The 17,928-nt window shown below is 28.9% G+C and overlaps 2 protein-coding genes across 2 annotated transcripts; one reads left to right on the top strand and one right to left on the bottom strand.

The window, feature by feature from the left end:
• Nucleotides 1–6,495: 6,495 nt before the first annotated feature.
• Nucleotides 6,496–10,468, top strand: LOC122610145 (putative receptor-like protein kinase At5g39000). Its single transcript, XM_043783139.1, has 4 exons — nt 6,496–7,389; nt 8,404–8,458; nt 8,526–8,692; nt 9,903–10,468. The coding sequence occupies exons 1-4, from the start codon at nt 6,496–6,498 to the stop codon at nt 10,125–10,127; spliced, it is 1,341 nt and encodes a 446-aa protein (XP_043639074.1). The 3' UTR covers nt 10,128–10,468.
• A 2,440-nt stretch (nt 10,469–12,908) lies between these two features.
• On the bottom strand, nt 12,909–13,274 carry LOC122610144. Its single transcript, XM_043783138.1, has one exon. The coding sequence runs from the start codon at nt 13,272–13,274 to the stop codon at nt 12,909–12,911; it is 366 nt and encodes a 121-aa protein (XP_043639073.1).
• Between the last annotated feature and the right edge of the window lie 4,654 nt (nt 13,275–17,928).

Raw genomic sequence — 17,928 nt, 5'->3', positions numbered from 1 at the left:
ACATGGTTTTAGGTAAAATAAAACAAGTATTAAAGCAAAACAAATAAAACAATAGGTTTTTCTTCATTGGTGATCATCGTGCATCATGAAAATCATCGTGCATCGATTGTTTCGTGAATTTTCGTGCATCTATTTAACCATGATCTAAAGGTCAAAATCTTGTCTTATTTGTTTTACTTTAATACTTTTTTTACAATACCCAACCCCAAATATGTGTGTGTGTGTATGTGTGTATATATAGTTCCCTTATTTTGAAAACCGTTTTTTTTTAAGAACCATGAGAACTCTTAGATAATATATTTGTTCACATGTTTATTTTATTCATTCACATGTGAATTGATATAATAAGGTATGTTGTAGAATAATCTTTTTTATGAAACCTTCAAAGTAGCTTTTCATAAAATTGTGAATAAATTTGTTCACATTTTCTGTTCACATGTGACAAACGGCTATATGTAAGGTTTTGAAAAAAAAATTCTTCTGCAAAAAAAAAAAAACATGTGATCCAATATAAATATCAGGAGTTCTCACGGTTCTTACAAAAAAAATGGGTTTTTAAAATAATGGTTAGGGTGAAATATTTTGAGACCACCTCTTATTTTAGGACCAACTAGGACCATTGATTTTTTTTACACCATCATCATCTACTACGATATACAAGACTTTTTTGTAAAAACACTAAGACTTTCCAGCGACGGACCCACAAAAAAATCATGTGTAAGTTAACTTACACATGATTTTTTTGTGGGTCCGTCGCTGGAAAGTCTTAGTGTTTTTACAAAAAAGTCTTGTATATCGTAGTAGATCATGATGGTGATGTGTAACTTACGAAATTCAATGGTCCTTTTTTGGACTTTTTTTAGTTGGTCTCAAATTATCTTTCCCATATATATATATATATATATATATTCGATCTCAAATTCTTTACTCCTCTCTTATATTCCAAATTGTTCTACCATAATGGCTATACAATGAATTTTGGTGGATAAATGATGTCAATAGACCAAAAACAACCAGCAATGAAGTTTTTAATTTGTTATTACTTCCAAGTTATCAATTAAATTGTTCTAAAACTCTTTTTGTGTTTAGTTTGTTTAATCAAAACCGGGGAGGTGGAAAATACATAACAGAGATTTCTTCTACAAGATAAAAAATCACCCTTGGAATAAAAGAAAATAATATTCGTGTAGTTAAAACCCGTCAATACTTTGCTACTTGTCTTGATTTATAGATGAAGGATCCGTGTTAACACATGGGTAACCTCAAATTAATCACTACAAAGTATGTTTTATATATTATAACATCGTATAGTTAACTTTTAAAATTCTTTAAAAATATCGACTAGAAAAAGATATAAAGTAAGTTATAACATAGAGTAACTAACTAAGGACATGTTTTTTCACCTGGTTATTAAGTGCTCAATGTATTGAGTTGTTGAATGTATAGTTAATGTCTGTATCTATTAAGTAAAAAGTAGGTAATTGACGGTTATTTTTGTTTTTTAAGTGTAAAAATAACTGAACTCGTTAAGTAATTAATTATTAAATTTATTAAGTAAAAAAAGAATAGGGCCTAAGTCTTGATGTGAATACGATAGACTTTTTATTTTAAAAGAAAAATCAAACATAATTGTATAACATTTTAATAATTATAGAAAAATAAATAAGAATTTTATAGACAAACTATATTGTTAAAGTATATATATTATTCAAAGGCCTTACATTTCATTTTATTAAAATTAATAGGACGATTAAATTTTGTTTAATAAATTTAAATGTGCATCTGACCTTAAAGAAACAAAAGTGTGAAACTTGATTTAGATGAAGGGTATAAAATGTAAAATGCAATTAGATTTAGATTTGATGGCTTAACTAGCTAATCAATCCGGGTTTAACCCGGGCTTTTTAACTAAAATTTTAAAAGAAAAAAAATCTTAAAAAGCGTATATAATTTTTGTTATTGATATATTATAACTCGGCTTGGAGATATTAAATTGATTAACACAAAAATTTATATATATTAGTACTTATTGCATTAATAAAACATAAAAAGACATTGGAATTTATAAATGTAGTTGCCGGAAAACTAAAAAAAGTGACCCTTTTTTGTAAAAAATATAACTTGGGCTCAGAATTTGGGGGTCGGGAATTTCGGAAGTCGGAGACGCCATGGCTGCTAACCCGACGGGTTTACCCCGCCAAGATACGCCCCGGATCATCCGAGTCCCATTTTTACGAACATTTGTATCATCATCGCCCTTTTTTTTCGGCAACCTAAAAACTGTTCAACGATATAATCATCGGCTACGAACTACTTTTTACGGCTACCTATTGCTTTAATGGAACAAAATTCGGCAATGCCGCCAAGGAAAAAATCCGGCAACATAAATAAATAAATATACATATATAAGCAGGAAGTCTAACCGGAAACCCAAAAAGGGTTCACCAGAAAACATCCCGCAGTAGCAGAGCAACAACAGCAAAGGGCTCACCAGAAAACCCAAAAAAGGGTTCACTGGAGAACCGATGCAACATGCAGGAGCACATGAAGAAGCAACAGGAAGCAAATCGGAAAACCGGAAACCCCAAAAAGAGATCACCGGAAAACCGAAGGAACAAGTAAGAACATAGCAAACTACACCCCTGCAAAGCCAAACAAGGTTTTGGCCGTCAAAGTAAACGATTCTGGCCGGCGACGACCGGAAACCCCAAAAAGGGGTTTCGGAACTCACCGGAAGGGTGATATATCACGTTAGGAGCATCGACAAGTTTTATCGGCACGTATTCCCGCAATAGAAGCCAAGAAAAACGTAGATCAAGCCTCAAAAATAAAATAAAACATTTAAAAATATTTAATGGGGTATTTATTTTTAAAAAGCTTTTTGATCAAATATGACATCATAAATGGATAAAAACATTTTGAAGAAATTTGTAGACATGACACATTTATACATATTAGTACTTATTGCATTAATAAAACATAAAAAGACATTTATAATATTATATAAAAAGAATTTACTTTGTTTCTAATAAAAGAATAAATTTGTTGACATCATAAATAAAATAAAACATTTAAAAATATTTAATGGGGTATTTATCTTTAAAAAGCTTTTTGATCAAATATGACATCATAAATGGATAAAAACATTTTGAAGAAATTTGTAGACATGACATATCATACTTATTTCCAAAAATAATTTAAAAAACAATCTTCCTTTATTATATATAAAGATTTGATGACAACTCATCAATGTAATTTAAGGAGTTTTCTTTTATTAGAGACAGAGAAGATATCTTATTATATACTCGTAACTGAAACCATACTTACAAAATGGGATAGTAGTTGTGGCGGAGATGGTGTGGTGATGGGGACGACCGTTGATGGTGAAAACGATGTTTAGAAGTATAAATAATTGATTTAAAAGTAATTTAAAGAGGTTAATGGAGATATTTTTAAAGATAAAAAATTGATGGTCTAATTTAATTATTAATGTTAAACAGATAGTGTATGTTCAAATATTTTAAAGGATAATAAGTAAAACTTTTACATATTTTTCAACATTTATAAAAATAAAATTTTTTTTTTTATAAAATAGCTAGTTAGATATAATAATAATGAAAAAATTTATTATTTTGATAATAATATATAATACGTAGTATATAAAAAATATAATAACAATAATAGTTATTATTATAATAATAACTTAGTATAATCTCTAAATATATATAAAAGAGAAACCTTAAATCAAAAATAAATAACTTTGGACCCTTGAATGAAGTTTAACCTTTTTAGAACCATTATATCAAAACGCTGATGTCATATACTTTTTTTAACTTTTTAGATTTAATTTTAATTTAATAAATTTAAATAATCATTATTTCCTTGTATAAAATTGTAGACAAAATAATTATTGTTATTTAATGATATAATTATGGAAACTAATATTCTATTACCTTTTACATCAATTTTCATATTTAAAATCAAGTTTGTCTTTCTTAAAATAAAATTTCATGTTTTAACGTAATACGTTTTTTTTTAAATTATAACTTTTAGAATTTTTATCATATAACGTAATAAATAAATTTTGGTTATAAACATTTAGTTTTACGTCATTAGTATCTTATTACATATAATTCAACGTTTTGAAAACCAAATAGGATGTCAAACCGGCCTTCTTACCATTTCATTGTTCAGAACGGTCGGATCAGTCGATTCGGATTAAAAAACCGGATAATATAATATAATATGTATACATACACACACACACACACAATAGATTACGCCGGTATGATGTGCAGATTAACATACTTTTCAATAATTATTCAACTAATTTTATGCTAATCTCTATCTCTACTCCCTTATAAAGCAAAAGGTCTCCTTTTATTTTTAGTAATTTATGCTTTGAATTACCAGAATTGCCATTGACATTTATTTTAGTAATTAACTTTTTAAGCCCTTATCTTTTTTAAATATTTCACTATCATCTTTACATCAACCTACACCATTTGAGACTTGACACCGTCACCACCAGAAATAATACCGTCACCAACAATACTTGACCGTCGTGCCTACTACCGTCGCCGCATTGCGCGGATACCATGCTCGTTAATAACTAACAAAACATATACGAAATTTATAGTAAACTATTAGATTTATATATCAAAAGAATATTGTATCAAAATCGCAAAGATATTATGAATAGATTAGCACAATATACGATTTATAGATTGACAATTAAATTGTTTAATAATTTTATTGGATAACTAAATTATTCAAACGAAAACGTTAAAACACAAACACAATGACAATGCAGACATATTCGGATGCATGCAAGACATCCAAACAAAACGAAAACCTTAGATAACGAGATCTTTAACGAAGACGTTTTTATTTTCCAATAGTGTGATCACTTTAAACCGGAATTTTAACAACCACCAATTTAACTTTAAGTTTTTTAGTGGTTCAATTACTATCGGCATAAATATTTGTTAACTTATGATATTATATAAATTTAACATATCATTGATTAAATATGTTTCCCGTGTATTACGCGGGTAATAATCTAGTTTATTTAAAAATTGAAGTTTGCCAATTTGAAATTTCATCAAATGAGCCAGCGGATCAGGGTTGACTTTGCTAATCATTAAGTAAAGAGAGTATTTATATTACATGCCGTGCTTATGAATGTGACATGCCACTTTCTTGTTGATTTTTAACCACAATCATTGCTCAGGTTTTGTTATATCGAATTTTATTCTACTTTATTTTTGTTTTTCGTTCAAAAAAAATTTATTTTTGTTTGATTATTGCTCATTTTTTAAAAGTTTTTTGTGAATAGTAACTTGTCTGCATGACAAGTTGATATTCGTTCATGTCGCATCTCATATCACTTTCTGGATTTTGTCACACTTTTTTCCTTTTAAGTAATTAATATAACCTTTTTTGTGGCAAACCCCACCACTACTTGTTTTCTGCTATATCGCAATATCACATACACTTGATTTTCAACTAATTTATTAATTAATATAACCTTTTTTAAAAGTTTTTTGTGAATAGTAACTTGTCTGCATGACAAGTTGATATTGGTTTATGTCACATCTTGTATCATTATCTGGATTTTGTCACACTTTTTTCCTTTTAAGTAATTAATATAACCTTTTTTTGTGGCAAACCCCACCACTACTTGTAATCTGCTATATCGCATACACTTGATTTTCAACTAATATATTCATGTTTTTGTCATATCACATCCCGTTCGAGTTATCAATACGAGTTGCTTTTTGATTTCTTACACACTTTCAAGAAAACATATTCATGACATAATGATTTTTAATCAAGCAGTTAAAGGTTCAATGTAAATATACTAAAATACATAACCGTACGTTCAACAAGACAATTGAGACCCTCAAGGGTTCCAAATTTTACTAGTATATGTAATTAAGAAACGATAGTGGCCGGAGAATGTATTAGCAGATTATTTTCCTAATTTCCTTATTATTATTATTTTATTTCTTTTAAGATAATGAGCAGAATACTTTTTTATAATTCACATCCATAATTGAGTTCCAACGTCCAGATCGATTCCGCTCAAATCGACATCAATATTGATAAGATGAAAATAATTTATGATTACACTAATCCTTACAAGATGCCTAGTAGTTAGCACCCGAGATCTTTAATTACAAGAGGTAGGTACAATGAATAATATTTTTGTAGTGCTCTCTCTTGTTAGACTAACTCACAAACGTTTAATTATATCAAGGACCGTTTGGTATGAAGTTTTAAAAGAAGGTACCATAAGGATTATATCAAGATGCGACACCCACGCATCTAACTCATAATAACAGAATAAAATAAAGAATTGACTTAGAGATCGTGAGATGAGATGGAATATAGTAGGGGCTAATCTTTTATGTTATATACATAATATAAGCTTGCTTAACATAAAGGATTTTTCATTTCTTTTTTTTGTTTGCTCTAATAATAATCATAAATATGACTTGCATAGAAATTCCACTCCAAGATATCATATCCGCCACCAATGATTTTGCGGAAGCCAACGTAATTGGGAAAGGTGGGTTTGGGAAAGTCTATAAAGGAGAAATTATGTTATCCATGGAGCCCATCATAGTTGCTATAAAGCGTTTAGATAGTTCATATGGGCAAGGACCTCATGAATTTGAGAAAGAAATTAAGTTTCTTTCTAGTTATAAGCATTCAAATCTTGTGTCACTTTTGGGTTTTTGTGTTGAGAATGGAGAATCTATACTTGTTTACGAGTATTTATCTAACAGAAGTCTCGACTTACACATAAGTAGACCCGATATCTCTTGGCTGCAACGCATTAAAATATGTTTAGAAGCCGCAAAGGGACTACAATTCCTTCATGAACCTGTAGAGGGGAGTTCGGAAAGACTCTTGCACCGAGATATCAAAAGTGCAAATATACTATTGGATCAATACTTGAATCCTAAGATAGCAGACTTTGGTTTGTCTAAATTGGCTCCCGCTGGCCTAGATTGTACTTTGCTTCAATGCACAGTAGTAGGCACAGTGGGTTATTCCGATCCCATGTATATGCGTGAAGGCTTCTTAACAAAAGCATCTGACATCTATTCCTTTGGTGTGGTTTTGTTTGAAGTTATGTGTGGTAGACCACAAGTTACAAAAACAGATGACGGTGAGCTCCAATTTTTGACGCCATTGTCATTGAAACGCTACGAACAAAATAAAATGGGTTCAATTATTATTGGTCTAGATGTTGATATTTCACCGAAGTGTTTAAATAGCATTTCTAAGATAGCGTATCGATGTTTGCATTTACAACGTGAGAGACGACCGTCAATACAAGAAATCGTGCATCAGCTTGCAATTGCCTACAAGTATCAAGTATGCTTCTATTAACCTATGTCTTTCCAAGTTTCCATGGATAATTTTTTGGTATCTTGTTATATAAATGTAGTTCTTTTATTTATCTCGTGTATACACATGTCAGAATATATTAATAATGTCAAAACATTCTCAGAATATATTAAGTTATTTTCCCAGATGTCATACATATTCTTTAAACTAAGCATCAATTGTGTTGTAATTCATTTTATCCAAAGCTAACTCAAGTTGTTAGTGGCTTTAAGCTTGAGCTTTTTTGGGGCCTTTACTTAAAATCTTTAACAAGAACCCCTCTCTATCCGGGCTTGGGATGGGTTAGAAATAAAGTACTTAAAAAGCAAAAATAGCGGAGTTAACTTTTTTTTTTAAAAAAAAATTTTTGAGGCAATGTCCATTACATTAAGTCCATCAATGAAAAAATAGAAGCTTTTGATTTTGGGGGGCTTTGGGCCATTGCTTAGCCCATTAGTATTCTTGGGCCAACGCTGATCTTATCTACGCGAATTACAGCTGGAATCTAACATGACAAATTGACAACGAGTTTTCTCGAAGTTCAATGGCCAATTTCTACTTGACGAGTATGTTTATTGTCTAAAGTTTAAACCATTAAAAATGATTGTCATGTTTAATTATTACATCTAAAACCGTCTAATATGACCAAAATAAGAGCATACAAGATCTAACATTAATTAATGGATAATAATAAATCAACTTAATTTGTATGTTTAAAAATCAACCTAATCATAGGATGATGATATGTGGAAAAATCAGGGGGCAAAGATTAGGAAAGAGAATTAGTAGTTACGACATGTCAAATTCTTAAGGTTTTAGGTTGATTTTTAGACATATGAGTTAGGTTGATTAATCATTTTCTTTAATTAATTGTATCATACTGTTTTGATTAGTGTCAAAGAAGTGTTATTTGTAGCACTTTTTCTTTCTTTGTTTTGATTTATAAATTATAGTAACCATAATAGTAGTTTGATCATTTCTGAACTACTCTAAAAAATGCAGCAACAGTTCGAGAACCCCGAATTGCTTATAGAGGAACCGCTAAATGAGGACACAAGTATGCAATATCTTTTAATTACCATAATTACTTTCTCGGATTAATATTAATTTTATATTTGTTCCAGTTGAGACAGAAACAGAAACAGTTCGTGTCAAATTCCAGTTACAGAGAAAATGTTCATATGAAGATAAAATTTTAGTGACAGGAAATGATCAAGTTTTGGGTTTATGGGATCCAAACAATGCCATTGAGCTAAAATGGTCAGAAGATCATTTATGGAGCACTGATCTTGTAAGTTCAAAGCATTTATCTTACATATCGTTGTTTCACTAAAAATAATTTTTTTAGTATGACTAAATTAAAAAACTTTGTCACACTTTTATGTTTCTAAAACTATGTTGAACTAAAATTGTATGGAAATTTGTCCATACTATAAAGTGTGTGGTATTCTAAAAGTTCACTCATTTTAGTGTAGAATTTCATGTAACGGATTAAAAATTGAGTTAATACCCAAAATGGTGTGTTTGGAAAAAATAATTACCAAAATGGTGTACTTTGATTTCTTCAAAATTATTTACCATAATGGTGTTTTTGTAAGTTTTGTCTTATTTTACTTAGAAGTTAAATTCTATTTATTTTACCATTTTTATTAGACCATTAAAACTTAAAAGTTTGAAACCAAATTTTTAAAGTAGTTATTGTCTTTGCAAAAGCATATGTTAGGAACTTTTGTTCTATTAAATAAAAGCTAACTTACTTTTTTTTTATTCAAATTTTATTTACAAATTAAACAGAAGTTACGTTGCGTTCTTTAATTTGTTGTTTTTTATTATATGGAAAAATTCATAAAAGATAACCTTTTTACATTAAATTTTATTAAAAGGAACTTATTTAATTTTCATCTATTAAGTGGAACCTATTAGGAACTTTTGGTAAAAATATTGATTTTTATGGATTTTTCTCTTTATTATATATTTAGCTTAACATTTTTTGGTAGAATGTTGTAATTTGAGATTACTACTTATCTATAGAACTAAGAAGAGAATGATACATTAATATGTATCATATTTTAGATTTTATTTTTTTACGTTGATCGATTATCGTTACATCACGAAATATTAAAATTTATTTTTATGATAAGTTCTTAAATATATTGGTTAAAATATTAGTTTGGTTTCAAGCTTTTAGGTTTAAATGGTCTCTTAAAGATGGTAAATTAGTAAAATCTAGTTTTTTAGGCAAAATAATCAAAAATTTATAAAAACACCATTCTGGTAAATAACTTTTAGAAAAACACCATTTTAGCAAATATTTTTTAAAGTACACCATTTTGGTAATTACTTTTTCCAAACACACCATTTTGGGTATTAACTCATTAAAAATTTGTTCACGCTAAATAAAAGTGTGATAAATAAGTGTAATATTATTTTTAGTGTATGTTTAATTTTTTCTAGACTATAATCTAAGAAGAGATGCAAATATTTTAAATTTTCTTAATTAGGACATACCGACGGCAAAGTTCATCAAGTTTAAGTTCATAATGCGAAAAGGTAATGGTGAAATCGTGTGGCAACCTGGTCCCGACAGAGTTCTTGCGTGTTATAAAACTGACAAAACGATGACTTTGAGTGAAGACTGGGAAGATCCTGACTCACGTTGGATAACTGAATTCGGGGCCACATTGAATCAACCTTTGGTCAGCGTTAGTGGCGCTAAAGAACCATAAGAGTATACAAAAAGTTTGAAACAAGGATTGCCTCCTGGATTGAGTCAATATCAAGAGGATTATCAATTATGTTGACGTAACTTCAAATTATGAACCCGGATTCCTTAATGCATCTGCCATGGTGTCTACCGATCCTGATATAGCTAAGGACCTCAAATTGCCTGAGGTAAAATGACTATAGCTTGATTTACGAGATTCGGTCACGAGGAACGACAGTCAAAACGACCGTAAGGGATTTGGTCATTTTTCGGACCCGGATATGCTTTCTCTTATGAGCTATTTTCATTTTGATATTTTCTTATTAGTTTTTTGACATTGTTTGTGGGTTTGTTTTCGGTTTGCTTGTCTTTGTAAAATCAATTTTTTTATAAAAAAAATCTGTATTTGAAGGTTATATTATCATATGCTGGAACACTAAGGGGGTGCTTGGTTCGCAGAATTCTAAGTAATTCTCTGAAATTGGAACCTGAATTACATTCCTAACCATGTTTGGTTGAAGAAAATGACGGAATTGGAATTTAATACTTTTCATCAAATCCTTAAAACATGAAATTTAGAATTTCTTCACAAATCCATGGAATGTTTTGAATTCCAAAGGAATTCAACTATTTGACCAAAAGACCCTTTTTATTATTACTACTATTGTTATTATTGTTATAATTATTATCAATATATTATTATTAATATAATTTATTCTTAATATTAATGAAAAAAATATTATTGATATTATTTATTATAATAATTATTTACATTATAATTTTTAGATATTTATTAACGTTATTATTAATATTATACATTAATTAATATTTATTTTATTAATACTATTTATTTCTTATTATTATTAAAAATAATATTTATATTACTATTATTTTATTAATATTTTTCTTATTTATTATTAATACTATAACACTATTATTATCAATATTACCAAATAGTTATTATTTATTATTGTTATCATTAATATTGTTTTTTATATTTACTATTGTTATTATTTATTTATTATTTATTATTGTTTTAATTTACTTATATATATTATTATAATTGTTATTATTATTAATATTATTATTAATAGTGACAGTCCACAATTTGCTCAACTTATATTAATTTAACTAAACAATAAAGTAAAGAACAAGAGTAATATTCAAGTATATAAGTCTAAGGAACTCTATTCATATGTATCATTGATTAAACAGTGAATACACGGTCGATGTTACAACTAGACTTACAAGAAAATACATGAACATACAATTGTTAAGTTTAGCCACACTAAAAACTTAAACAATTTTTACAAGAAATAATTAAGTGACACACAATTTATGGTGATAAACACAAAGTGTTTTTAGTGCGGCTGTGTTGCTTTATGTAGGGGAGAAATTAGGGCAACACAGCCTTGCTTGATAGTGATAGGATGGTGGTTGTCGAGATTCACTGGCTAGAAGTACTTGCGTCAGAAGCCTTTATCTTCTTTACCATTTCGGGTATGAGAGAGAACCCTTATCTTCTGAATCCAACTGCATCTTTGCTAAAGATGGTACAAGACAGTTGAAACAATTACCATGTAACTTTTGTCTTCTTCTAGTTCAAATTTTTTCCCCCTTGACTTACAGTTTGGAAAGGAACCACTCGCTGATAAGAGCCACTAGACTCACTGATAAAGAATCATCAACGACCAAGTGTTGTCAGTGAATCCTTGACTCAACAATTACTAACATTTTATTATTTCTTATTTTTATTAAATATTTATATTTTATTATAGTTATTATTATTATTATATCTTTTTTATTATTATTTATTAGTATTACTATGACTATTTATTATTTTTATTAATATTATTATTATCATATCTTTATAACTTTTATTATTTACTATTCTTATTATTTATATTTATTATTATTTAATTCTTATTGTTAGATTTATTTATTATTATTCATTGTTTTTCTTACTATTATTATTATTATCATTATGTAATCTATTTGTTAATTATTTATTATTAATATTATTGTTATTATTATTATTATTATTATTGTTATTGTTATTATATATAAGATGTATAATAACATATTATTAAATTAATTAAAATGTAAGAGTTTAATAAAGAGTAGTTTTGTCATTTAGAATTGTTTGAATTCAAATTCCATCGAGTGAATTACATATATTGAATTATGTCAACTAAACATAAACAGATTTTAAGATTCAAATTCCATAAAAAATATTTTGTTAACCAACTGCACTAAGTTTATCCACACATGAAATTTCTTCTTTTTCTACAAAATCACAACAAGTGCATGTGTTTTGTGTGCAAATCATTTTTTTTTTTTTCTGAATCAATAATTAGAAGAACTATACATGTCATTCGCGTGAATCACGTGGTGAAATTGTATTTATTTTGTTTACTATTAACCGGCTACCCATACCCTCAATTAATGCTGAGATCTATCACCTTCCATGGACACTGTTTCCTTACTCTATGGGCCATATGGAGCTGAAGAAATCGAATTATGGTGTCTAATTCGGAGGCTGATGAGACGTATATATATAAAAGTTGAAGACATTTTCCCTTGAAATCGGTGTAATATCGGTGGTGTATCTTCTGGTTTAACATATTTGTATCGATTCATAAGAATGTGATTGAGACCCAATGCTAACATGATATGATTCCTTAAGCTTCGCGTTACAAATTCAATAAAAACAAAATGTTGTATACCTTTTTTTTCTTCTAACTAACGGTGTATGTATATTTATGAAGTTCGCGAATAAAATTTAAATAAGACAACTAGAAAGTTATGATTGTTCAAAATTTAAAAATTCCAACATGACCTCGTCTATCGGGAAATCATACAAACTATTTCCCCCTCCTTTTACTCCCTCATCTGTCGCTATATGATCTGTCGGAGAAGCATCGAGTGACCATACAAAATTTCCATCGATATATATATATATATCGTTCATATGATCATCAAATAACACATCCAAATACTCCTTAAATGTGTCATCTAGTACTCTATGTGACGAGATTAATCCCATGGAGACACTACTAGACGGATTGTCTTCATCATTTGATGATGATGATCTTGTCAAGTTATTGTCATCATTAGCTGCAATGTGAGGTTTAGGTAATGTCCGTGCTTGAAGTATTTTGACTGTCATCTTTTGTGACGGTTTTATAATATGTTATATATTTTTACTATATTATAAAACAAACTATCTCTTCTACTTTTAATCTTTTGATCTTTAAAAATGCAAAAATACCATAACTTTGAACACTGTTTCAACCCATACATTTCATCTATCCAAAATATTATCATGGAATTGTCCAACCCTAACTACTCAAACATCTCTCATTTATTCACCAAATTAAATATTTTCAACTAGTATACTTATATTATCCTTAACGAAATTAATTACAACATACATGTCACTACCCCGAAAAACTACAATAAACCCTTTTACATCATATCTATTAGTTTTACACGAGTAACTCCCATTACTCCATTCCTTATCATTATCTAATTCAGATCATGCAACAAAAAATGCAAATAACTATAATATTATTTATTTTTATTTTATTAGATTTAATAACATTTTTCATACATTAATTTTTAATTGAGTATGTATTATTCTCAAAATCGTAATAAAAAGAAAAAAGTCGTAACGAAATTTTAAAGCGCAATAAGAACCTAAATTAAATATCACAATCAGATTGTTAAAATCGCGGTGAGTATTTGATATTTCTTTATGCGATTTCAATTCTTTACGAGAATCCGAAGTTTTTCTTTTATGTTACATATATATGAAATAAACGACTAAACATTAAAATATAAAACTTATAATTAGTGACAATTTTAATTTGTTACTTTTTTCCCCTTATTTGTCATTCTGTATAATTATTTGCAGCTAGAGTTAATCTTTCAAACAATTTCAAAATTTAAAAGGCTCTAACTAAAAGTTTTGATGGAACAATACGGGTATGTTTAACAAAAGTAGCTGTAACTTGTAGCTGTAACTTTTAGTTGGAGCTGTAAACTGTAGCTTTTAAGCAAAGCTGTTAGCTAGAGCTTTGATGTTTTAAAAGTGTTTGGTATGGTAGCTGTAGCAACAACTTCTAAAGGTATTTGTATAACTTTTAAAAGTTACTTCAAGTAGCGTGTGAAGTAGCGTTTCATTTTAAAACTTTTTATTTCAAATAAAAATTAAAGCTAGTTGCATTTTAAAGCTTTTAATATTTTAAGAACTTTTAGATTAAAATAAAAAGTTAAACATGCTGAAAAGCTTGCGCCAAAAACAAGCCTACAGCTTATGGATTCTGTTAGAAGCTCCAACTATGAAACATACATTCAATCTATTCACGGGTGTGGTGTACTAGATGGGTCGAGGATATCATATATGCCAAATGTAAGTTTTATTAGTTAATGAAATTAGAATTGATAACAAATATATATATAGAAACGTCGACAAAAACGTTTTTAAATTAGAGAGGCAAGTATAATAGTAACATAGTAAAAATATGTCACTATCTGATCAAAGGTTCGTGAGATGAGATCCATTTAGTGTCCATTTTCATAAACTTCCAAATAATGACTGTAGCTATTACAGAATATTCAACAGCGAGGGGGCAAGAAATGGACCTTCTTTACGCAAATGCATGTCCTTTTACTATCTACTTTTATAGGCTTCCAAAATAATAACTGCAGCTATTAAAAGTTATGCAAATTAGGGGGTGGAGGTAGGGAAAGGCTTACTCCATCCTTTAAATTTCTTAGGCAAAGTGATATATGCATACTGTCTAACTAGTAACTTTTAACTCAGACTTGAAAATATGATTTTTTTACTGGTAATTTCTCTACGTGACTCGATTCGAAAAAGTCTGGACAATTTTTAGCATTACATAATTTAGTATTATTATATATATGTGACATCTTTAAAAGCAAAATATAAGTATGTTATCTTAATTAATGAATTTACTAAAATAGTACATATTCAATAGTTTTGAGACATTAACTTACAATTTATCTCTAAATTCGTAATAGAATGATCAAACTACAAAATTATGTAGCAAATTGGGTACAATATATAATATATTATATATAACCATAGTATCAAACTACAACAACTATAAGTTGTTCACACAGTAACTCGTAAGAGTCTGTATAAAAACGAGTCACCTAGCGAGTCAACTCGTTTTTGGTGTAAATCGACTCGACTCGTAACTCGTAAGAATTTAACAACTATGATATATGATCCTCAATCAACATATAAATAATGGATCTTTAAATGAATCAATAAAATTTTTGTAACAAAAGAATAGAAAAAGAACTTTGGAAACAGGAAGCGTTTAAAGTTGCCACATATACAGAACTCCATTCTAAGAACATTACTAATGGTAACACTACCACATGCAAAGTGGTAGTGTCCTATTATCGGTTCACTATAGTCGCACCATTTCCATAGTAATAACCTAGAAAACTATACCTCAATCAATAACTAGGGGTTGAGTATTATAAAATAAGTATTAAACTAAAACAAATACCACAAGATCTTGACCTTTAGATCATGATTAAATTGATGCACGAAGATGCACGAAGTAAATGATCCACGCTGATTTTCATGATGCACGGTGATTTTCAGTAAAAAGAAACTTATAGTTTTATTTGTTTTATTTTAATACTTGTTTTATTTTATTTAAAACCTCTATATCTAATAAAAAGAAAAAGAGAAACAATAATATATAAGTCACACCACAACCACCCAACCTTTTCCAATTCAGACACACCCATCTTATGACTTCCGAACCACTGCCATACTAATAATAAACGACCCAGAATTAAAAGCCTTTCACTTTGTCCAAAAAACATACTAACACTCTAAGAGTTTCCTGGGCAATACATTTCAAAATGAATTACTCGAATGTTTGGTAGATGGAAATAAAAGTAAGGAGTGGAAATAAGATAATGAGACGCGCGCTTCTACTAGATGAGTCACTTAAATTTTACCTGTTAGGCGGCAGTTTGACTTTTGCTAGTGATTCTAACCTATAATCTATTGGACAAAAAAATGCGCCCGTGAAGTAGCACCAAGCCTTTAATTTGGGGAAATGATATTCATACCATTTATTTTGATTGATGTACTACAACTGTGCATTACCGGCTTGTACTGTCAGCTATACAATATGTACACTGTGGTACATTAATCAAAGATAGTAGTACGGATATCACTTCCCTTTAATTTGTGGTTTGATGTTTTTCGATTTTCAATAATCATTTTTGCCATCCATCTTTAAATTAGACTTGTTTATTTGTATCATGGCATTCACAACTATATATGTATAACGGATTCAGGATTTTAAGAGGGTGGGGGCAAAAAATTTCCGTTGAAAAACACCAAACTATTATACTTGTCAAAGATGTGTCGAGCAACATTTTTACTACTAGATATTAACCCGAGCCAGTCCCGAGTTTAGGATGCCCAGGGCGGAATGAAAAGAAAATATGCGCTATTAAATTTATAGACAAAAAACACTAGAAATTTAAGATGTTGTAATTTAAGCAAACTAGTCGGGCTTATTTTGACGATGATTTTTTCATGTAAAAAAAAGTCTTACATACTTCATCAAGCTTTATTTATGACAAAAAAAAATTATTATATATATGTATATATAGCTCAATGGCCACCATTTAGGGGAGGTCTTGAGTTCGAGTCTTACCAAAAATAAATTTAAGATAATCAGGAGATTATTAAGTGATTGAGATTCACTAATGGGCTTTGAAAGTTTTCTTTGTTTTTAATATAATAGCGTAAATTCAACAGAAGATCAACTATAAAATCACATTAATAAAAAGAAAAAAGATCGAAGCACAAGTTAAGTCAAACACAACTCTATATCAAATTTATGCCGTAACAAAAGGCTAGACCATTGACTACAACGAAATGTTATTCCTAGAGATTCTGCAAATTAGAAAGTAATAAAGTTAAAGGATATAATATATATTGTCAGAAACTATAGGGGTAAATAATAAATTTTATAAAACATGTGATTTTCTTCTACAACCAACCTGCAACATTCCATTTTCCATTGATATTTATAAAAGGGAACTGATATTCGTACCATTTTTTTTATATAAATTTACCACTATGTATAAACTGTGTTGCTAATTGTATAAGTTAGTAATGCATAACTGTGATACATAAATCAAAATAAATGATACGAATATCACTTAGTTCGAAGGAAATTTTTTAGATGGCTAAATCTGTCTAAAGAGTGGGCCCGTTTTTTTTTTTTCTTTTAGTTTTTAGGATGGGTTCTTTTATATTTAGGGATTGGTAACTAAATAAAAATACCTCTAAATTGCTTATGTTGGGGTAACTTGGCCGGGGTCATTCTCCCTCACTCTAATGCTTTGGATCCGCCACTACGAGCATAGTGTACATGCAATGCAACTGTAATAATTTACAACGTGTGATATGTCATGATGACGACAATTTATAAAATGGATTTATTTTACTTTAGTTAGAAGTTTTATCGTCCGTTACAAATATATAACATAAAATTTATGTATGCGTTATTATAGTAATTTTTTTGACAGACTTTATAATCTATTATTGCTTTAATTTAAAGGACTGAAAGCCTAAGATAATACACAGATTATATATAAGAGTTTTGGTGTATTAATTAATTGGAAAATGATAATGACAACCCTAAGGTTTGTCATTAGTACCTTATTACATGCATACAAAGTAGTACTTTATACATAAAAAATCACCCCTCTGAATTTTCGCATGATAAAGTTCAAATTTTAATGCACCC

Source organism: Erigeron canadensis, chromosome 8 (genome assembly GCF_010389155.1).
Source record: "Erigeron canadensis isolate Cc75 chromosome 8, C_canadensis_v1, whole genome shotgun sequence".
Taxonomy (NCBI): Eukaryota; Viridiplantae; Streptophyta; class Magnoliopsida; order Asterales; family Asteraceae; genus Erigeron; species Erigeron canadensis.
The sequence above is the reverse complement of the archived record's forward strand: the minus strand, read 5'-3'. Positions and strand labels throughout refer to the sequence as shown.

Bases quoted from the DNA above. Each gene is read 5' to 3' on its own strand.
- LOC122610145 (XM_043783139.1), top strand. From the start codon at position 6,496: ATGACTTGCATAGAAATTCCACTCCAAGATATCATATCCGCCACCAAT. The intron at 7,390-8,403 runs GTATGCTTCTAT...TAAAAAATGCAG, and splicing joins CAATTGCCTACAAGTATCAA to CAACAGTTCGAGAACCCCGA. The intron at 8,693-9,902 runs GTAAGTTCAAAG...TTTCTTAATTAG, and splicing joins ATTTATGGAGCACTGATCTT to GACATACCGACGGCAAAGTT.
- LOC122610144 (XM_043783138.1), bottom strand. From the start codon at position 13,274: ATGACAGTCAAAATACTTCAAGCACGGACATTACCTAAACCTCACATT.